Raw genomic sequence first — 23,669 nt, forward strand, 5'->3', positions numbered from 1 at the left:
CATTTCCAAACTTGGTGACAGATAATAGCAAAGAAAATGTCACCATGCTCCATGTATGGAAGCAACTTTCCTCTAACACCATCAGAGTGTGCCATGAAGGAAGAGAAAATATGGTGTGGGAGAATTTTCCTCCAAACATCTTTACTATTAGAGCAATCTTTAAGAGCATGGCACAAAGTCTCAACATGGCCTCTGCATCTACTGCAAGCTCCAGAATCAGTCAAGTACCTTCTGTGCCTATCTGAAATTTCTATGCAAACTAAATACGAGGTTTTAATATTTTTATGTAAAAACATCCAAAAAATATTAATTTGGTAGCTACAAATCACGAGAGGCCACACAAACACCTCTTGTCAGTGAATCTTGGATCCGTCACTGTTATTCGTGGTAATTATAAAAATATATTTTCTTTATGGAAGTAAATATATATTTGTTATAGTGTCTAAAGACCTACTATTCTAGATAAATTTTCCAAATTTAGCAAAATGTTATAAAAACACAAAATATACTGCAAGTGTTGGGCGAAAAGAAGAAGCAAATATTCTATCAAACTTAATAGCATTTGATCACAAAACCTATTCTAAAACTAAAACCACAAAAAGAAAAAAAGAAAAAAATTACAGAATTCTTTGTTTTATGACCGAATTGATATGTACCTGTTGCAGAACATATAAACAAAAATATTTGAATTTCTTAATATCTAAGTACAACTTGTTAATATTCTGCCTTCATATACTATTAGTATTTTTTTTTTTTTTTTTTGAAGATCATATACTATTAGTATTAATGACATTAGAAATAAAATTAAGAGGCAAAGATAAAAATAGTTTTGTACCTCATCCATAAAAAAAAAAACTAATATTGCAAAACATTACATCTTTAATAGCCTATGAGATGATAACATCCCACATAAATAGCCCACAATTCAAATACATCTTTACATTAATTCATATTGAAATATTCTTAAAAATTAAAAATGCATCAAATCAAAAGCTGTATGATCGTTTTTTAATGTTACTCCCATCAAATTTTAATTTGATTTTGTATTGTAAACTGTAAACCTCTAAAACTAAGATGGTAAAAAATCCAAACTGAGTCCATCTCACACTCGATGAGTAACTCCATGAACATAGAGGTTTTCTTTATAACATTAGGAACCAGCAAGCACCTTCAGGGTTCTGAAGAAAAGCCCTAGCTAAACTATGAGCCATAATAGTGGCTTCTCTACAAATGAGGGAAAAGTAACAATAATCAAAGTTGGACCTTAGGTCCTTACAACAATGAATTACAGAACCAAAATAGGACCTACCTAGGATAGTCTTTGGTCAACGCAAGGAAAACAATTTGACTATCCATTTCAACTTGAACACTGGAGTAACAGAGGCTTTCAACCAAGAAACTTTTTTGTTTTAGCGCACGGATGACGTAATGCGACAACCATATAGTAAAATTTCTTCCCTTGCAATAGAGCGATTCCACATAAGTAGCATCTGTATGACAATGAAGTAACCATTCCGCGAAACAAGCATTCTACCCTGTGAATCTCGCACAATCCAACCAAACCCAACATTACTGCTAGTTGGGAAAATGGCAGCATCTATATTGCATTTGACGGTGGGAGGAATTGGAGGAGACCAAGACAAAAGGGTAGGGCTCCGGTTGGCAGGACAGTCAGAGCTTTGAGAGGCCAGCCATTGCTGCAGCGAGCGAAGAGCCAAACGGATGACAACAGCAGTGATCATGAGCTTCTCATTCGAAATATAACTATCCCTGCGCTGCAATGCCAAATTGCAATCCACAGCAAAAACGACATAACATCATCCAAGTGGAGGGAAGTGAGCCAATGCTTCAAAATGTGATTGAAAGAGTCCGAAATATTATAGCACATTCCAAGCGGAGAGTTTTGCCGAATTGCAATGACCTCAGTACAACGGAAGAAGAGATCCTATTGATTCAATGTGCAGAATGTGACAAAATGGACAGCAGACTTGAATAATTGACATATTTGTATTGCATAATTTCAAGGATGAAGGAGATGGAATGCAGATTGACAAGAAGGTTAAAAATGACCACAATTAGTCCCCAGAATGAAGACTCATACAGAACAATGTTCATCCAATACTTCTCTTATGGTTACAAATCGACCTTTCTCAATAGAAAGCTGTGCTGCAACTCCAATAGCCACTGATATCAATCCGTCTTGCAAATCCACCGAGGGAGCTTTTTCTCCGTTTGCTCGAACTGCACCCAGGAAGTTAAGGTGTTCCAAATAGCTAGACCCATGATGCAGACCATTATATCTGAAAAAAAAAATGTGGCAAGTAAAAAATTACATTAAGATGGAATTTGGGTTGATTCTGAACAATGCCACAATAACAAGTAAAGAATGCAACTCACTGTATTCTGTCATCCTCAGCTTTCAATGTTTGAACACCTGCTCTTCCGGCCACTCGAGTACCATACCGCACAATACTCTCGGGAACAAAAGCCTCCCCCTGTTACAAGCCGATATGTTGAATAAGAACGAGCAAAAAAACATGCATAGCAAATTAGCAATATAGCATTGAGAGAGACACACAGAGATTGCTTTACCTTCCCAATATTACCAACAACAGAAATTTCTTGCTCGTATTTACTTCCTTCAGCAAACATGCAAAGGTCAAGCATCCCTCGAGAACCATTATAAAACTCGACAATAACATATGCATTGTCAATAATGTCTGGCACCTAAATGCAAAGCAAATTTGACGACAAAAGAAGTTAATTCAAGACGACAGAACTGAAGTTCCTACCCAAGATAAATTATAAGAAAGGGTTAAGGTGCAAAAATACCCCTAACGTTTTGGGTCAGGAGCAATTTTACCCCAAGGTCTAAAATGGTGCAATTTTACCCATATCGTTGGTAGCCAAGAGCAATTTTACCCTATTATAAAACACAAATATTTGTGTTCCTTATTTTGCACCAATTGCATATCAATTCGTTCTAAAAAAAAAGATTTCATGTTTCTTATAATTTAATAATAGAATTGGAGATTAATATTTTATAAATTCGTTGAATTTTTTGAATTTTTTTGTTTAATTTGTACAAAAGACAATATTTTTTTATTTTTTTTATTTTTTTCATATCCCAACATATGTTTGTGATTTGTTACTGATAAAATGACGCATGTGTGAAGTATAGATGACAAGATTCATGACCGAGAAGACAGTTTGATGAATTATTTCTCAAATTGACCCAATTTATCAACGTTAGGGGTAAAATTGCTCTTGGCTTCTAAAGTTAGGGGTAAAATTGCACCATTTTAGACGTTAGGGGTAAAATTGCTCCTGGTGTATTTTTGCACCTTAACCTTTATAAGAAAGTTCAAGAAGTCTAATTTTGAAAAGTAAAACCAAGTATTGCAGAGTTCAACATGTCAAACTGATCAGTCACGCCTTTTAAGAACAAGTGCAAGTTCCAGCTTGTAGTGAAATAGCAACTAGAAAAACAGGAGTTCAATAATTATCCCTGAATGTACAAACACATTCATATCAATCATTAATTAGTTTGGAGTACAATTTAAAACTAGAAGAATTTACCAGATGAACATAACCAGATTAATGTTTTCCTGCAAAGGCAATGACCCTCAATTGGTGAAACTAATTAGATAAAAGTGAATGGTTAATTGCCCTTGAGGGCATAGAGAACAACCATTATAAATTAATTGTATAGCTTCAACACCCAACATCACTACTTCAAGAAATAGTGAGACATCATTCAAATCAAAGCACTACTAGTGAAAAGCTCACAAAGCAATGCTTTGAATTTAACCTCCACAAAACAGCAGAAAGGATAAACCAACCAAAATATTCTGAATCTAGTTCAAGCTTGTTCACACCAAGCACACAGACTGTGCTAAATTTCATCGACTCCCAGTTGGGTTAGGCTGATATGATCTCGATGTCCCATATCAAAGACGTAGGACAAAAAAGCCGAAGATGTGGTTATAACCAGACTAATAAAAAAAAAAAGGCGGCCCGGTCGCACTACGCGTCCTCGCTGAGCGAGGGTCCGGGGAGGGGTCCCACCACAAGGGTGTACTGGGGGCAAGCCTTCCCCTGCCAATTTATTTGGCAAGAGGCCGCTCCTAAGACTCGAACCCGTGACCTCTTGGTCACACGACAACAACGTTTACCGAGTAATTTATGTTAGGATAGGGAAATAATATATAGGGATTCTCTCAGTTGATCTGGGATAGCAGTTAAAAGCAAGATTAATAGAATTGTATATCATTTGTTTTTTAGTTCCATGTCCATCAAGAACCTCTCAAAACACAAAGCCAAGTTTTAAGTAGGAGCATTATATCAAGCATTAGTGAATGTAAATCCATCAAATTGCTCAAAAACTGGTGTTTACCTTTCCATCATAGACTTCATCTTTGTGATTAACATCTATAGCTCCAGAAGCCATAACTCGAACAGGATTGGCACCAGCAAATAGCCTCATCAAATCAAAGAAATGGCAGCATTTCTCTACCAGTGTCCCCCCTGTGTTAGCATTGAATCGGTTCCAATCATTAACCTGTTACAAGCATTAGCCAACAACACTCGTTCATGCTCAAGTAGTTTCAAAAAACGAGCAGCAAATCGCACCTTAACCAAGAAAGGAAACCGATGTTCCCTAATCGCCACCATTTTAACTTGTCCAAGTGATCCACCCTCAACAATTTCAATCAGCTTAGCAACAGGTGGCATGTATCTGTATTCTAATCCAACTTGCACAAGAATATCTGATCTCTTTCTAGCAGCATCTACAACCTATTAAATTACAAAAATAAAATAGGCATAATTGTAAAATTAACTGGAGTAAAATGGTAAAAATTGGAAGACCTTCTTGCAATCATCAACAGTGGTGCAGAGTGGCTTCTCTACCAGTACATGATGGGGTTTTGGGTGGTTAATAATGTCCATAAGAATCTGATAATGAGTCATATTTGGAGAGGAAACAACCACTACATCACAAAGTCCACTATCTAACAGCTCCTGATGCCCTGAAAATACCTGTACAAGTAATCTAGTAAGAAATTGTACAAACAAAAAAGCATCATGACATCCCTGATCTTATCAAATTTTGAAGGCAAAAAGCATTCCAAGGCCCCTGATCGCTCTAATTTTAGCAGGGAAAAGTATGATGTTGTGCACATATCTTTGAAAAGAGAAAATTCCCAAAACAGTACCTGAAGGGACCAATTAAAAGATTGAGCTAGTTGAAGGGCGAGTTGTTGGGAGGGCAGATGAGGATCGGCGATGCAAACAACGGCGACATTTTGGGAGCGCAGATGGTAAAGATTAATGAGGTGTTCTCTTCCCATCATACCTACTCCGATGATCCCATACTTGACGGTATTGATAGCGGCCATGGTCCACCTTCGTTTTCTCTTCCTTGTTCTAGATTGCTTGCCAGCCCTATTGGCTATTGATAATCTTTTCTTTTGCATAAATGTCTGAGTCTGAGTCTGAGTCCATCTTTAGTCCAATTCCACGTTCAGCCAATCTCCAAACCGTGTTGTCTATTTAGTCTACTCTTTTCTACTCCATCTTTAAATATAGAGTTGCTACTGTAAAATTCTCCAACCATTTATTCTATTTTACCAACTCTTTAAAACTTTTATTATTATTATATTCATTTTTTACATAACAATTTTTTTTAAATAAACATAACATTTATATTCTTTATATTATTAATCAAAATATATCAATTTATTAATTTTTATAATATTTTATAATTAAATGATAATTATTAAAGTCAATATTTAAATGTACAATACAGTAAAAAAATCAAATAACACTACAATTAAAAATTAAATAATATAAATACGTCTAAAAAATAATAGTACATAAATAATAAATATACATGTACAAAAAATAAATATACATGAAATTAATATTTAAAATAATAACAAATATTTAAAACAAATATTATATAAAATAAATATTATATAAAAATAGAAAGCCCTTGGAAAGTTAATGTGAATGATTGGGCGAGTAAAGTCAAAGGAAATGCTTGATTGTCTGTCTAGAGGATCTCTAGCCTATCCGCACACACTTGTCAAGCTGGACTCGATATCCACTTCCACCAAAAAGCCAAAACTTTCTATCAAATTTACATTTTTTTTGGGGGGGGGATTTTGCCCCATTTGGGCATTACGAGGATTTAAAAATCTTGCAAGGGTCATGGTTTAGCCTATTGCTTATGTGGTAATGGTTTAGCATATTGCTTATGTATTTTTTTTATGGCAAAAAGCATCCTGAGGCTCCTGATCTTTCATTGTTTTGTGCATTAAGCCCTCAATCTTTTGTTTAGACATATTGAGCCCCTAATCTTTCACCATTTGGTGCATTAAGCCCTCGATCTTTCATTTAGACACAATGAGCCCTTGATCTTTCATATATGGGTGTATTAGGTCCTTCCATAAATCAATTAATATATAGGTTTATTAAGGGCATGTTTGGTGTGACAACAAATGATGTTCTAAAAATAACAAATTCTAAAATAAAAAATATATTATACAAATTAATAAAAATAATTTAAATAAAAAATTTATTGAACATAATAAAACCTTGTTTTTCGATAATTATGTTCTAAAAATAAAAATAATGTTAAAATTGAAGCACATTTTGTGGGAAATAAGAAAGGTAATTTTATCAATAACAAGCAACTACAAACAACTGTTCATGAAAAGAGCTTTTCGTGAAAAGCTCCAAAATGTTGCAGTGTCTAGAGAAAATGCGAAACGCTGCAGTTATATAAACCTAACCAAACATGCCCTTAATAAACCTATATATTAATTGATTTACGGAAGGGCCTAATACACCCATATATGAAAGATCAATGGCTCAATGTGTCTAAATGAAAGATCGAGGGCTTAATGCACCAAATGATGAAAGATCAGGGGCTTAATGTATCTAAATAAAAGATCGAAGGCTTAATGCACCAAATAATGAAAGATCAGGGGCCTGATGATGCTTTTTGCTTTTTTATCAGTTTTGTTTTATTTTGTAAAAAAAAAAAAATAGGTTAGTTACTGATTTTTTTTATATAATAGGTTTTCTGAACCTTTTTTTTTAACCCCATTTTTTTATAATAGGTTAGTTACTGATTTTAAAGTAAAAAACAAATTCTTTTTAAATTTTAGTTGAAATTAGTAGGTAGTTTATCCTTTCAGTGGGTAAGTTACATACGTGGTGTACAACCTTTATCCTATTTCACACTTTGGTGTACAACCTTTAATTTTGCACACAAAAGTGTACAACCTTTTGGTGACCTCCCACTAAAGTGTACAACCGGTAATTATGACCGGTCAACTCAAAGTCAACGTACCACATCATCATTTTTTATTTTACCCATTTAAAAAGTGGGACTCACTCCTTATACAATCACTAAACTACCCTTATCCTTATGTAAATTACTAAAATACCATCATCCCCTTCCTTCCCTGTTTTTCTGTCAACTCCTTTCTCTTTCTATCTTTCTCTTTCTCTCTCTACTTTCTCTCTCTCAAATAAGCAGAATAATATTTCATTACCAACAACAATATAATTAATCTTAGTCGCTGGATGGTAAGGTGCAATATTATTATTAACCCATTGTTTAGCAGCACCCAGGGGCGGAGCCAGAGGGGGCGGGGAGGGTCGGCCGACCCTCCGGCTCCGCCGGAAACTCCCTAAACAGAGGTTCGGAACCTTGGATTTGTCAAGGACCGCCATGGCTGGAGGGGCTCCAGCCATGGCGGCTGAAGAAGAAGAAGACACAGGCGTCTTCTTCTTTTTTGACAACCAGGCGTCTTCTTCTTCGTAGGTGGGAAGGGCATTTTTGTCCTTCCCATCTATCTTTTTTAAACCCTAAACAGCCCAAAACTAGACCTGGCAATTATCGTGTTCGTGTCGTGTCATTTCGGGTTCGTGTTAAAAAAACTAAACCCAAACCCAACCCAAAAACTTTCGTGTCAAAGTCGTGTTAACCTGTTCGGGCTAGTGTCGATTCTGTGTCGTGTTTTCGGGGTTACATGTAATTTTGTTATGCATATATATTAATAATAACTCTTAAAAATATAAGAAGATATGGTACTGTTTTTAAACATTTTATATCATTTTTAGATTAGTATGTTAACACTAATTATCGAAAAATTCGATAATATCATGTTAGAGGGTCATGTAATTTGTTTATAACAATTTAGGAAATTCAAATCAATGTTTGCAATTAATAATTATAATTTTATTATCTTTATTAATAAAGTGACATAAAAAATACGAGAGAATATAACAATAATTTCCAATATCCGTGTCATTTCGTGTCGTTTTCGGGTTCACATATCAACACTAACCCAACCCAAAAAATTGCGTGTCAGTTTCGTGTCAACCCAAAAATGACCCATTACCTATTAAGCTCAACACTAACACTAAAAATCCGTGTCGTGTTCGTGTCGTGTAATCGGGTCGTGTGTCATTTTGCCACCTCTATTCAAAACGACGTCGTTTTGGGCTGTTGAGGGTTAAAAAAAATAAAGAGATGGGGAAGGGCAAAAATGCCCTTCCCTATTTCTTTCTTTCTTTTTTTTTTTTTTGTAAATCTGCACAGCTATTTAACGAAAGAAGAAAAGAGAAAGCAAAGAAGAACATATTGAGGGGAGGGATAATTTCCAAATTAGAAATTTTTATTTAGTCCATTTTTATTTAGAAATTTCAATTGATCAATTAATTTTAATCTCACTCAACTTTCAATTAATTTCAATTTAGGATTTCTAAAGAACATATTGAGGGCAGGGATAAATTTCCAAATTAGTCCATTTTTATTTGGAAATTTCAATTGATCAATTAATTTCAATCTCACTCAACTTTCAATTTAGGATTTCTAATTTAGAGAATTCTATGTTGTTTGCTTCGAATTTAATTTAGGGTATAATTTAATATTTCTAGTTACTTTAATTTAAATTATCATTGATTTACTGTGTTGGGGATTAATTTCATTTATTTGTTTTTATTTATTTAGGGATAAGATACCAAAATAGGCCTAAGGTTTTTGAGAAAGTATCAATTTAGGCTCAATGTACAAAATAACACAAATATAAACTTAATGTTTAAAAATTGGTATCAATTTAGATCTCGATAACGAAACGTGATACGTCATTCACATTACTTCGTTACGATCTTTCAATTGTATACCGGGAGAGAAACCAGAACTTAACGGATTAATATGAATAGCGTGTCACATTTCGTTATCGAGCTTAAAATGGTACTCTTTTTTAAACGTTAAGCCTACATTAGTGCTATTTTGTATATGGAGACTAAATTGATACTTCTCCCAAAACGTTAGGCCTATTTTGGTATCTTATTTCTTTTATTTAGAAAAGACGTATCAATTTTTTTACTATAGGTACATAAATACTTTTTACTCTCATTTGTATAATATAATTTGTCTTTTATATTGTTTTTTTTATTTTTATAAATATGTTAAAGTAGTATTAATTTTTTTTTGATGTCTAGCCCCAACCTATAGGTCCTGGCTCCGCCCCCTGACAGCACCCAGTTCTGAAAGTGCCGGAATATCCCCATTTCCGACAGTCACCGTAACATAAATACCTATATTAGCAAAAGCTTTAAGGATTTCCGGATTTGTGTCGAAGATTCTAATACTATCGATAATTGTTTTAGATTTTATGAAGTTTGCCACCTCAGCTGGTGGAGGAAGGTTGTTGGCTATGGTTCCATAATTGATGCGAATGGCTGAGACGGTGCTGGACAGCTGGAGGAGGACGGTGGAAAAGAGGAGGAGGAAGATGGCCGGCGGTGAATTAGAGGCCGGCGGCTGGTTTTTTCTATGGAAACGAAAATGAAAAATATGGATAGGTTGGGTATTTAAAGGAGGCGGGGAATCTATTTTTGAGGGGGAAATAGGTGGTTGGAAAATAATGTTTTTGACCAAAATGTTGAATTGATGGCTGAAATTTAGCTACATGTATGGAATTGATAATCATGTTAAAATATGTATTTAAATAGATGTTCTAGATTTGCAGAAAAACAGAGAGAGAAAGGGAAAGATAAACAGAGAGAGAAAGGGAAAGATAGAAAGAGAAAGAAGTTTGCAGAAAAATGGGGAAGGGAAAGATAGAAAGAGAAAGAAGTTGGCAGAAAAATTGGGAGGAGAGTGGATGATGACATTTTAGTAATTTACATAAGAGCAAGGATAGTTAGTTTAGCGGTTGTATGAGGAGTGGGTCCCACTTTTTAAATGGGTAAAATAAAAAATGATGATGTGGCATGTTGATTTTGAGTTGACCGGTCATAATTACCGGATGTACACTTTAATGGGAGGTCACCAAAAGGTTGTACACTTTTGTGTGCAAAATTAAAAGTTGTACACCAAAGTGTGAAATAGGGTAAAGGTTGTACACCACGTATGTAATTTACCCTCCTTCCAGGTATAGTATTTTAGAAATTAAAAAAAAATTGGTGATTTTTTTTTTTTTTTGTAAGCTATTGAAAATTTTAAAAATAAAAACTTAAAAATGGTTTCTATATTTTTAATAGGCTTAATAACTTGTCAAAAAAAACCTGATTGTCTTCCTCAATTTTTAAAGTGTCCCGATAGTCCATTCAACTTGTATAAAATGTTCAGTTAACCCTCTGAACTTGTGTAAAATATAATCAATTGATCATTCGGTTGCAAAAAAATAAGTTAAATGCGGAAGATGTATTGCACGCATCTTAAAATGTTATTACATAATTTAAAAATAGATTAAAAAGAAAGTTATTGTTTGCTCAATTATGCAACTTGTATTTGTTGGTCCCTGATAATTAGTTCCAATGGGGGGTTAGGAACTAATATAACTTTTTCTCTTTTTAATTAAGCTGACTGGAAGTTATTTTGAGAGTTTATTAACTCTGCTTTTGGTCAGCTTTGTGAGATATGTTCGAAGACAGCTTTAGTCAGATGTTGACTAAAGTTGTTTTCTTGTGAGTTGAGAAATGACACTCTTGGAGGTCAGCTTCTAACTCAGCACCACTTATTTACTCAAGGTTAGCTTAGTCAATTTATATGCTGAGTAAATTTAGCACACAACACATACAATATAAGAGAGAGTTCAGAGATTACTCAGTATCACTTATCCTGGTTCGGCCTCTCTGCCTACGTCCAGTCCCCAGAGTCCTCCGGGCTTTTTGAATCCAATACTAAGCTCTTTAACGGTAGAGCACAAACCAATTACAAGGCAGTTGAATATGCAAGAGTACCTTCCTCTATTCGTCTACTCAACTCCTACTAAGCGCTACAACCCAGCACCTAGATTTCTCTACAACTGAAATGCTAACAACCTAGCACTCAGCTTTTACTCTCTCAATATTACTATTGATCACAGACTTGTTCCTTTGTGAACTAAGGAACACTTTAGATGATTACAACTCAATCTAGCATTTACACATAGAATAGTAACGTGGTGTAAGATTCTTTTTGTATTTGAGTGCCTTTGAAACTTTCTCTCTTGTATTTTGCTTTTTGATGCTTGTCTATATCTGTTCTTTTGGTTCTTCGATTGTCCTTTTATAGACGAAAACCTATGGACTTGTTTGTTTAAAATGTCTTGACCGTTGCAACCAAAACGGCTCTTTTGGGGAACATTTTCTGGAAATCTTCAGATTGCACACCATTCCCTGCTTCTGTTTTACTTCAGGCGTCAGGTTGTCTTTTAGCGTCTGTTTTGTTTGTTTGTGACAGTTGTCTGTTTCCAATAATCCAACGTCCCATGACTTTCGGAATCAGTCTTCTTAGGTATTTTCGAGGTACCAATTATTGGTGCAGATGATTGGCAGACTTTGTCTTTTAGTAGAATGAGTCCTTCATGCTGTCCTGATGAACACTTAGCTCCGTTTGTTTATGGTTCATGCTGAGTTCCTCCGAGGTCAGCTCTGTTTTGTTTTAAACACTCCTGACGAGGTCTTTAGCTTTAGTCAGCTTTGTTTTGTTTCTGAACTTTAACTCCACTCAGCTTCGCTTGTGTTGACTTTTGTCCTGTCTTTTACTTTATATATTTTTGCACTCAAGATTCAACAAACATATTAGTACAATCAAAGCATTTAAATTTAATTCCCTCTTAATCATGGATGATTTTGTCAAATCAAAATCTTGTGGAAAGGTGTTTCAACAAACTCCCCCATTTTGATGTTGGCAAAATACATAATTACGGAACTTAGTTATAAGTTGCCCCATTATTGAAATATTTGAAGTGACTCCCCCGTAAGGGTCGCATTCATTTTGTCTTAAGCCTACCGAGGTCTAACTTTACTAGGTTTGTTTCTTTTGTGTATACTGGCTTTACTTTTAGAAAGATGTTGTCTCTTAGTTTAGTCTTAGTGTCCTTTTTGATTTGTTTGTTCAAACTTGACTGATCAGATTCAGGAAGAGGAAAAAGAACTGATATTGGATAACAATCAATCAACAAACAAGAAACGATATTGGACAACAGCAACAAACAAGGTATATCAACCTAAAAAGTAGACGACAAAACAAACAGATAACAGGATAAGATGCCAAGTTTCTAGACACAAACTGGCTGGATTTACTTCTTCTTCTTTTGGGCTGAGGGGTCAACATGAGCAATGCCTTTTCCTTTTACTTCTTCTTCTTTTGGGCTGAGGGGTCAACATGAGCAATGCCTTTTCCTTTGCTCCCAGAGGCAAACGCAGTTCCTAAAGTTAGAGGCTGAGTTCCAGGCTGAGTTCCTCTTTTACTAGTCTCCCCCGTTTTGCCATCATCAGGTTGATAAAGGAAGGTTTTATTCCTAGCGGCCGAGGAGAGGTAGTTGGAATAGCGCTGAAGCCTCTTTGTGCTTTCTCCCAAACTGTCAATAACAGGAACGCTATCGTCTTGGACGTGCCTGGGGACTCGAATGGAGCTGCTTATCATGCTAAGAAGACATTCATGGGCTTTGCTGGGGCAAGCAATGGAGTTGGTGACCTGACCATAAGATTGATGAAATAGTTTCAACAGAGCAGAGTCATAGAACATTCGTTGTGCATTGTTGATCCTCATGGCTTTCATGATAGCTTGCGAGAAGGTCATTAGCTCTGTGTTGGATACTGGATCAACGTCCATCTGGGCCCGATCAATGTTCAAGAGTCTCACTGCCTCACTCAGTTGATCAATCGTGCATTGAGAGGAGGAGGATACAAGGTCACGGGTACTTGTCAGCTCTGCTTGAATCTTAGTAAACCATTGTTGGAGCTCAGTGGAGGTGACAGATTCTGTGGTGCTTGGTGGACTGGATTTAGTTAGCTCAGCATATAGCTTAGTGAAGCAATCTTGCAACTCAGCAGATGTTGCGGACTCAGTGTGTACAGTTGCTCTGGAAGGGGTCAGTTCCGCTGCTAGCTTAACAAAATAGTTTTGAAGCTCAGAGGAAGTGACGTACCCTGGATTGACTTCAGATAGGTGTTGAATTTTTCCTTCAAGAGAGTTCAGATGAGTAGCCATGGTAAGCACTACTTCAGTCAGTTTGGCCATTTGCTCTTGGTTTGGCTGCTGGGTTTGCACTGCAGTGATAATACTAACCAAATCTTTCAGGCTACGGAGTTCTTGTAGAAGTTGAGTGATACTGGTTAGGTGAGAGGGCTCTTGAGTGGACTGACAACCTTCAGCGTGAGTAGAATGAAAGTCTTGAAGTAGAGACTGAGTTGAATCAATGACCCTACGGCCAGACTCAGTTGCATTCAGGTATGCAAACTTTGCAGCATTGGACTCAGAGGCTGGTGTAGGATTTTCTGATGGTGGAGGTGTTGGTTCCTTGCCAGACTGAGTACCTAGACTGTTATGAAGTTGTTGAGCTGAGTTATCAACATTTTGTGATGGAGGTGGAGTTGAGGTATGAGTTGGCTCAATTGGTGCAGCTTGACTTGGATTTGTAGGGTTTTTGGCATGTTCCTCATGTTGAGTAACAGTGGCTTGCTTTTTCGCTAGATCTTCTGGTGGAGATTCAGTGGCAGTTGAGAAATACTTGAACTGAATTTTAGACAGGTCAGTTTCTGGCTCGTCAAGGGGAAAGTCGTTCATGAGATCAAGGTGTTTTTGCACTTTCTTCTTTAATCTCCACCGGCTCTCAGTTTTTGGTGGAGAATGGTCAATTTGAAGACCTTCACTTGACTCAGCAGCCACAGTTCCTTCCCCTACAAGTTGCTCAATATTACCTTCTTCCCTTGTTTGCTCAGCATCATCACGAGGGCATGCTTCCTCCTCAGTATTACCTTTTTGTTGCTCAACGTGTTCCACATCTTCTTTTTCGTGGTCAATCTCATGACCTTCAGTTTGAGGAGAGGTTAGTGGTACGGCTTCCACTATTTTCAAGGAGTGACCTCTTTTCTTCTTCTTTAACGGGGTCTCAGGAGTTTCTTCGTTTTCATCCTCAGGCACTTCTGGCCTCTTTCTTTTCCCAATGTGCTCATCAACCTTGTCAGTTTGGGCTTTCTGTCTTGATGAAAGCCTTATTTTCTTTGGAACAGAATGGATATCTTTGGAGCTAACTTCTGCAGCCTTCCTCTTCTTCCCTTTTTCAGGCTCAACTGTCTTGGGTGACTCAGTATGAGCCTCAACTTCTTATGCAGGCTCAGCTTCAGGTTCCATTTCTGCTTGCTCTTCTTCCTCATTTTCCTCGGCTTCTCCAGTTCCTTCATACCCCTTCAAGGGTTGATTATACAATAGTCCATCTAGTAGGACTGCAGTGATTTCACTTCCCAACGAGCTTGTCTCGTCCACTATCTCTATTTGCTTGTCCTGTATGATTTTCGTGATAAGTGAACCCAAACGTAGTTTCCTACCGCTTCGTTGAAGGGCTCCAACTAGAAACACAGGGAGATTGAATGGAGTTGAAGTCAACATGTGCCATATAAAGCACTGTTCGAAGTTAGATGCGGAGGAGGCAGAGCTAAGTTTGGGAAAGATAAAGGTAGTCAGCATGAAATGAACCATCTTTTGATCCTTACCCATGCAAGTACTGGGTATTTCTCCTCTGTGATCTTTGGGTTTACAGAACCCTTTTAACTTTTCAGACGTGGCTTTAGGTATCTTCTCCTTTGTTGTTCGAAATTGGATTCCTTCGTTCGGTATCTCTAATAGTGTGGCTAGATAGGCAGGGGTAATAACGATTTTCTGACCTTTCACATTTGTCTCCAAGTAATCTGAGTCGTCTGCATCAACTCGTAAATTTGAGTAGAACTCTCGAACTAACCTTGGGTAGGCTGTTCCTGGAAGGGAAAAGAGACCTGTCCAGTTGTTTTTCGCAATCCATTCACAGAATGGTGTTTCAGTCGACACGAAGCTCGGAGAGAACCACCGGCATTTTAACACCTCCATGTTGTTAACCTTCGAGTGTACTTTCAGCATTATCCTCTCCTTTTCCATTGAAGGACTAGCGTGGTTAGTGAGTGTGTTTTGCGCTTCTGGGGTTTTCTTTTTGTTGGGAGACTTTTTTTTTGACGAATTTGAGATTTTTGGAACGGAAGAAGTTTGAGTTTTAGGGATTGCAAGAATGAGAAAGGACGAGTGGGGGTTCAACTATTTTATATAAATCAATGAGGATCCTAAATCATTATCTTGCCGTTTTTCTCCTAGGGACGTTCAAGCGTCAGATACTCTATTAATTATGACATCTTCGGCGTATGGGTTTTTGCCATTAATGTGCGTCTTCCCAATGTGTCAGAATTTACACGTGTAAGTTTATTTTATACGAATGGGTTATTGCCGAAATTCGAAGCGTCAATAATATTGAGTGACCATCGTTTGTTAAGACGATCTTTCTATCTCCTATTAACTCAGCATGGATTACGTACTCAGCATGTGTCTTCACTCAGCATGAAGTGATTTGTTTATCTACTCAGCATGGGATATTTACTTAACTTTTATGCCTACTTAGTATCGTTACTTACTATCTGTACGAAGGGTGGCTTTTTCAACCTAAGCTTAGTAGGGAATAAATATTTCACTCAACATGGCATTCGTACAATCATTCAAAATTCCACTCATAATGCAAAATTTAGCTACAGTGGATTTGACATACCAATTGCTTCCCTTAGTGTGTTGAATTGCTCTCGTGCCAAGGGTTTTGTGAAGATATCTGCAAGCTGATCGTTTGTTGGTACGTAGGTTAGCTTGATCTCATCTTTTAGTACGTGATCTCTGATGAAGTGATGTCTTATGCTCACATGCTTCATCCTGCTGTGTTGGACTGGATTTTTGGATAGATCAATAGCACTTTTGTTGTCGCATTTGATCTCTATTGTCTTTGTTTTGACTCCGTAATCCTCAAGCTGTTGCTTTATCCATAGGACTTGTGCAACACAGCTTCCTGTAGCCACGTACTCAGCTTCAGTTGTAGACAGAGCTACGGATGATTGCTTCTTGCTAAACCAAGATACTAGACAGCTTCCAAGGAAGTGACATCCCCCTGAGGTACTTTTTCGTTCTAGCTTATCTCGTCCGTAGTCAGCATCAGTATATCCAGTGAGTGTGAAGTCATTTGAGGTTGGATACCATAGACCTGCATCAACTGAGCTTTGCAAGTATCTAAAGATTCTTTTTACAGCAGTTAGATGAGATTCCCTGGGGTCAGCTTGATATCTAGCACAATAGCATACTGAGTATTGAATATCTGGTCTACTAGCAGTGAGATAGAGTAATGAACCTATCATACCTCGATAGAGTTTACTATCAACTGACTTACTCTTTTCATCCTTGCATAGGACAGTATCAGTACCCATGGGGGTTGATATTGGTTTGCACTCTTCCATGCTGAATTTCTTTAACATTTCCTTGGCGTACTTGGACTGACTTATAAATATGCCATTCTTTCCTTGCTTGATTTGGAGTCCAAGAAAGAAGTTGAGTTCACCCATCATGGACATTTCAAACTCAGTATGCATCTGTTGGCTAAATTCTTTGCACAAGGATTCGTCAGTAGCACCAAAGATTATATCATCAACATATATCTGTACAAGTAGGGTATGTTTACCCTTTTTCTTAATGAACAAGGTTGTGTCAGCTTTTCCCCTGACATAGTTCCTGGTCAGCAGGAAGTTGGTCAACCTCTCATACCAAGCTCTTGGAGCTTGCTTCAGGCCGTACAGAGCCTTTTTGAGTTTATAAACGTGATTTGGAAATTTTGAGTCTTCAAATCCAGGAGGTTGATTAACATATACCTCTTCGTTTATAAAGCCATTAAGAAATGCACTTTTTACATCCATTTGGTATAATTTAAAATTCATGTAACTGGCATAGGCACACAATATACGTATAGCTTCTAATCTAGCAACAGGTGCAAATGTTTCTCCATAGTCTATACCCTCTTGCTGACTATAGCCTTGAGCTACAAGTCGGGCTTTGTTTCTAATCACATTCCCATGTTCATCTAGCTTATTTCTAAAGACCCACTTAGTTCCTATGGGCTTTTGATTCCTAGGTTTAGGTACTAAATCCCATACCTCATTTCTGGTGAATTGATCAAGCTCTTCTTGCATGGCATTGATCCAATACTCATCTTGCTCAGCATCAGCAAAATTCTTTGGCTCATGTATTGATACGAATGCAACGTTGCTGAGGTATTTTCTAAGTTGATCCCTGGTCATCAGTTTGTTGTTAGCGGCATCAAGAATGGCTTGTTCTGTATGACCTCTTGGGATCTTTATTTCCTTTGGCAGTGCTGAGTCGTTTGGAAGAGGTGTTTCTACAATCTCTACAGGAATTGATTGGTCAGCAAATGTTATTTCAATTTCTTGCTTACCTCGAGTCAGCTCCTGTATGTTAGGCATTGTGGCTTGTGGTTGATCAGCGGAAGCTGAGCCTGGTTCTTCTTCTTCAAGCTGAGCTGACTTACCTGTAGGGTCAGTTTCGTCGAACTCAACATGTATAGACTCTTCTACAACTTGAGTTCTTTTATTAAATACTCTATATGCTTTACTGTTTGTTGAGTACCCTAAAAAGATCGCCTCATCAGCTTTAGCATCAAATTTAGCAAGGTTGTCTTTTGTATTGAGTATAAAACACTTACAACCAAAGGCACGAAAGTATCCAATGTTGGGCTTTCGACCTTTCCAAAGTTCATATGGGGTTTTCTTAAGTATAGGTCTGACTAGAGCCCTATTCAGTATATAACATGCTGTGTGAACAGCTTCACCCCAGAAGTACTTTGGAAGCCTATTTTCACTCAGCATCGTCCTAGCTATTTCAACAATGGTTCTATTTTTCCTTTCAACAACCCCATTTTGTTGAGGTGTTCTTGGAGCAGAGAAATTATGGTCAATACCACAGGTTTCACAGAATTCATCAAACTGTTGATTTTTGAATTCTCCACCATTATCGCTTCTAATGTGAGCTACTTTTAGGTCTTTGTCATTTTCAAGCTTTCTGACCAATGTGGTGAACATCTCAAAGGTTTCATCCTTGCTACTAAGCAAGATGATCCAAGTATACCGAGAGAAATCATCTACAATAACCAAAGAAAATTTCTTACCTCCCAAGCTGAGTGGCTGGATAGGTCCGAAAAGATCTAAGTGTAGTAATTCCAATGGCCTTTTGGTTGAGACGACATTTTTACTATGAAATGACTTTTTAGTTTGTTTTCCTTGCTGACAGGCTTTACATAGCTGATCTTTTTCAAACTTTAATTTGGGTAATCCCTCAACTAATTGCTTTCTAGCTAATTTGGCAAGAAGATCCATGCTGACATGCCCAAGTCTTCTATGCCATAGCCAGGAGTTGTCCTCTTTAGATACTAAGCATATATTTTTAGAAAACTGTTTTTCCAAGTTCAAAATATATACATTTTCTACGCGAGGGGCAGTTAAAATCAATTCATTTGTATTTCCCTCAAGTATTTGACACTTAGTATCATCAAATACAACTCTTCTGCCGCTTTTGCAAAGCTGAGCTACACTTAACAGGTTGTATTTTAGACCTTTAACTAAGGAGACATACTCAATGGTTGGGTTACCTCCGATAGTACCTGAACCGACTATCTTACCCTTCTTGTTGTCTCCAAAGCTTACACTTCCACCTCGTTTAAGCTCTAGTGTGATGAACTGAGTTTCATCACCTGTCATATGCCTTGAGCATGCGCTGTCTATATACCATAGTTTTGACTTCTCCACGCATGTCAAGCTGACCTTTCTACGAAGAAATCAAAAGGATAGAGGAAAAGATCAATAGTGTTTTTCTTTTGGATTTGTTTCAAATTCTAGCCTGCAGTTCAAACTATTCATTTTTAGGTACCCAATTTCTTTTGGGTCCTTTCTTGTTAGTGTAGACAGGTGCAAAATCATGTTTCAACTTATGACGGCATACTTTTATGGTGTGTCCTGGTTTACCACAGAAGTCACAAAAAATTATCCTTTGTGGGTTGAACTGAGTATAGTCAGCATTATGGTGTTGGGCATGCCAACATATTTTTGTGGTATGTCCTTTTCTTCCGCAGAAGTCACATTGGACAGTCCGCTTGTTATGCCAACACACATCCTTTGTGTGTCCCCATTTTCCACAACATTCACATTGAGTGACTTGATTATGCTGACTATTATTTGCATACTCAGCATGAGCTTTATTTCTATTTAAGCCTTTCCCTTGACTTTGTAAGTGTGTGATATCCTTTCTAAGCTTCTTTGACTCAGATTAGACCTCCGTGACAAACTTATGTAAGATTTGCATATTGGTATGCAAGTCAGAGTTGTCCTGGAGAAGATATCGGAGATCACTCAGTTTGACCTCTTCAATCTCATCACAACGCCTGCTGAGTGCCTTAATCTTTTTGTTACACTTCTTTGTTAGTGTATATAAGTCACTCAGGGCATTCACCATTTCATTTCTAAGCACAAGTAAAGATGTTACCTCATTGTTGTGATTCTCTTGGTCAGTTTCATCAGAAAGGTCAGCATGCTCAGACTGGGATTGGTCAGCTCCATCATCTGCCATAAAACATATGTTGGCTGTTTCATTTTGCTCAGCTTCAGATGGTGTTGACTCATCACTGTCACTCCATGTGGCTACCATAGCCTTTTGCTTCCCTTCTTCTCTTTCTTAAGATTGGGACAGCTTGACTTGATGTGCCCGGTTTGATGACACTCAAAACATGTGACAGATTTCGAGCTGTCCTTCTTGTACTTATCGCTTGACTCAGCTTTGTACTTATCATTTCTTCTAAATGATCTTTTGCCATTTCTATCATTTCTTCTGAACAGCTTTTTCATCTTTCTGGTGAACATGGCCAACTCCTCATCATCGGTTGACTCAGCTTCAGTTGAGTCTGCTTTCATGACAAGGGATTTTTGTTTCTTATCCTCTGATTTTTCTTTTTCTTTGGCTTCAAAGTTTTTCATAGAGATTTCATGGGTCAGCAAGGATCCTATCAGCTCATCATATTTGTAGGTAGTCAAGTCTTGAGCTTCCTCTACGGCTGTTTTCTTTGCTTGCCAGCTCTTGGGCAGACTTCTCAGAATCTTCTTCACCTGTTCTTCTTCAGTGAAGTTCTTTCCAAGCCTTTTTAGCTCATTTATAATGTTTGTGAACCTTGCGTTCATTTCTGAGATGTCTTCATTTTCCTTCATCTCAAACAACTCGTAGAGTCTCATATGTTGATTGACTTTAGACTCTTTAACTTTGCTTGTGCCTTCATAGGTTACTTCAAGCTTCTTCCAAATCTCCTGTGCTGACTCACAACCTGAAATCTTATTGTATTCTGCAGCATCTAACGCACAGTGAAGCATATTTATAGCCGAAGCATTATTTTACAATTTTCTGAGGTCATCCTCTGTCCACTCAGCCTCACTCTTAACAATTTTCTCATTGTTAATAGTTTTGTATGGCACATGTGGACCTTGAACAATTGCAAGCCATGCACTCATGTTTGTGGCTTGAATAAAGTTCTTCATCCTATTCTACCAGAATGTGTAATTTGATCCAAAGAATAGGGGTGGTCTAGTGATTGATAATCCCTCAGGGAGTATCTGTGTTGTTTGGTTTCCAGGGAGGAAACGAGTGCTATTCTCACCCATTTTTAGGGATCAGCTCAAGATTGTTAAATCTCTGAGTAGTGAGCTTTGTGCTCTGATACCACTTGTTGGTCCCTGATAATTAGTTCCAAGGGGGGGGTTAGGAACTAATATAACTTTTTCTCTTTTTAATTAAGCTGACTGGAAGTTATTTTGAGAGTTTATTAACTCTGCTTTTGGTCAGCTTGGTGAGATATGTTCGAAGACAGCTTTAGTCAGATGTTGACTAAAGTTGTTTTCTTGTGAGTTGAGAAATGACACTCTTGGAGGTCAGCTTCTAACTCAGCACCACTTATTTACTCAAGGTTAGCTTAGTCAATTTATATGCTGAGTAAATTTAGCACACAACACATACAATATAAGAGAGAGTTCAGAGATTACTCAGTATCACTTATCCTGGTTCGGCCTCTCTGCCTACGTCCAGTCCCCAGAGTCCTCCGAGCTTTTTGAATCCAATACTGAGCTCTTTAACGGTAGAGCGCAAACCAATTACAAGGCAGTTGAATATGCAAGAGTACCTTCCTCTATTCGTCTACTCAACTCCTACTAAGCGCTACAACCCAGCACCTAGATTTCTCTACAACTGAAATGCTAACAATCTAGCACTCAGCTTTTACTCTCTCAATATTACTATTGATCACAGACTTGTTCCTTTGTGAACTAAGGAACACTTTAGATGATTACAATTCAATCTAGCATTTACACATAGAATAGTAACGTGGGTGTAAGATTCTTTTTGTATTTGAGTGCTTTTGAAACTTTCTCTCTTGTATTTTGCTTTTTGATGCTTGTCTATATCTGTTCTTTTGGTTCTTCGATTGTCCTTTTATAGACGAAAACCTGTGGACTTGTTTGTTTAAAATGTCTTGACCGTTGCAACCAAAACGGCTCTTTTGGGGAACATTTTCTGGAAATCTTCAGATTGCACACCATTCCCTGCTTCTGTTTTACTTCAGGCGTCAGGTTGTCTTTTAGCGTCTGTTTTGTTTGTTTGTGACAGTTGTCTGTTTCCAATAATCCAACGTCCCATGACTTTCGGAATCAGTCTTCTTAGGTATTTTCGAGGTACCAATTATTGGTGCAGATGATTGGCAGACTTTGTCTTTTAGTAGAATGAGTCCTTCATGCTGTCCTGATGAACACTTAGCTCCGTTTGTTTATGGTTCATGCTGAGTTCCTCCGAGGTCAGCTCTGTTTTGTTTTAAACGCTCCTGACGAGGTCTTTAGCTTTAGTCAGCTTTGTTTTGTTTCTGAACTTTAACTCCACTCAGCTTCGCTTGTGCTGACTTTTGTCCTGTCTTTTACTTTATATATTTTTGCACTCAAGATTCAACAAACATATTAGTACAATCAAAGCATTTAAATTTAATTCCCTCTTAATCATGGATGATTTTGTCAAATCAAAATCTTGTGGAAAGGTGTTTCAACAGTATTCTCTAATATTAAAACCGTATACCCTGATTTTGATCGTTTTATTTTTTTAAGACTCGTGCAATACATCTTCCGCATTAACTTACTTTTTTGCGACCGATTGATCAATTGATTATATTTTACGCAAGTTCATGAGGCTAACTGAACATTTTATGCAAGTTGGAGGGCTATTGGGACACTTTAAAAGTTTAGGGAGTCAATCAAACTTTTTAGACAAGTTTAGGGGGCAAATGATGTATTAAGCCTTTTAAATAATTTGAATTTAACTTTAAACCACCAATCTTTAAACTTCACTATTGTATTTCGAAAAAAAAAAACTTCACTATTTAATTTTGAGAAGTGGTTATTTAGCCCTAATATATGAAATAATACAAATTTAAACCTGATGTTTCTAAAAAAAATCAATTTTAGCCTGACATCACTAAAAATTTGAAAAGGTTGTTTTGATTGTTATTTAACTGTCACTCTTGACCATCCAAACTTCAATTATGTCTAAGATAAATACAAAAAAAACCCTGGTAAAATACTAACAACTAAGTTTGTCATGTATAGTTAATAAAAAAAATGTTGTCGAAATGTCTAAAATGTTTACTGTGTTATTAATATAGTTACAAATAATTAACCAAAAATACATAAAACTATTTCAATTTATCGACAAACTCGTTTGAAAGATTCGATGCGACAGTAATTGATCTTGCTTGGAAACGTTATGGTTAAATTTATAATTTCAATTTATAAGAACCCCAGCAATGTTCACATGCACCTTAATGACCAAGTGAATTTGGTCATTCACCGTTAGATATAGGCTTATTAAATCTAACCCTTAGGATGCTTTGAATCTCCCCCTTAAGATTCTAATAAGCCTAAATCTAACGGTAAGTGACCAAATTCTACATGGTTATTAAGGTGCATGTGATCAAAATCGATAAGCACCCTAATTCAAACTGTAAGAATAAAACATTTTTAACCGAATTAGATGTCCACTACTAACTAATTTGGCAAGGAATGATTTAATTAAGGAGTCTAAAAATAAATAATTAAGGAATCCAAAATTTAATAAGTAATAGTTTGAAGTTAAATTAAGATTGTTAAAACTATAAGGATTAGTTTTGAGTTTTTGCTTTTTAAAATTTTGAAAGGCTTATTGAGAGTCACTTTTTCAATATTTTTCAAATAACATA

General features: G+C 36.9%; 1 protein-coding gene across 3 annotated transcripts; it reads right to left on the reverse strand.

Moving 5' to 3' along the window:
• Window positions 1-1,922: 1,922 nt before the first annotated feature.
• On the reverse strand, window positions 1,923-5,500 carry LOC136210493 (uncharacterized). Of its 3 annotated transcripts, XM_066001755.1 has the most exons (8): window positions 5,217-5,500; window positions 4,870-5,040; window positions 4,633-4,797; window positions 4,397-4,561; window positions 3,580-3,608; window positions 3,414-3,479; window positions 2,593-2,727; window positions 2,398-2,495 (listed from the first exon to the last, which is right to left on the reverse strand). In XM_066001755.1, exons 1-8 carry the CDS (start codon window positions 5,475-5,477, stop codon window positions 2,420-2,422), a joined length of 1,068 nt encoding a protein of 355 aa, XP_065857827.1. In that variant the 5' UTR covers window positions 5,478-5,500; the 3' UTR covers window positions 2,398-2,419. The 3 variants fall into 3 exon arrangements, with proteins under 3 accessions (XP_065857826.1, XP_065857825.1, XP_065857827.1); XM_066001754.1 differs by lacking the exons at window positions 3,414-3,479; window positions 3,580-3,608 and adding an exon at window positions 1,923-2,300 and having other exon boundaries at window positions 4,912-5,040; window positions 5,217-5,499; XM_066001753.1 differs by lacking the exons at window positions 3,414-3,479; window positions 3,580-3,608 and adding an exon at window positions 1,923-2,300 and having other exon boundaries at window positions 5,217-5,497.
• Window positions 5,501-23,669: the final 18,169 nt, after the last annotated feature.

The sequence above is a fragment of the Euphorbia lathyris genome, chromosome 1, assembly GCF_963576675.1.
Source record: "Euphorbia lathyris chromosome 1, ddEupLath1.1, whole genome shotgun sequence".
Taxonomy (NCBI): domain Eukaryota; kingdom Viridiplantae; phylum Streptophyta; class Magnoliopsida; order Malpighiales; family Euphorbiaceae; genus Euphorbia; species Euphorbia lathyris.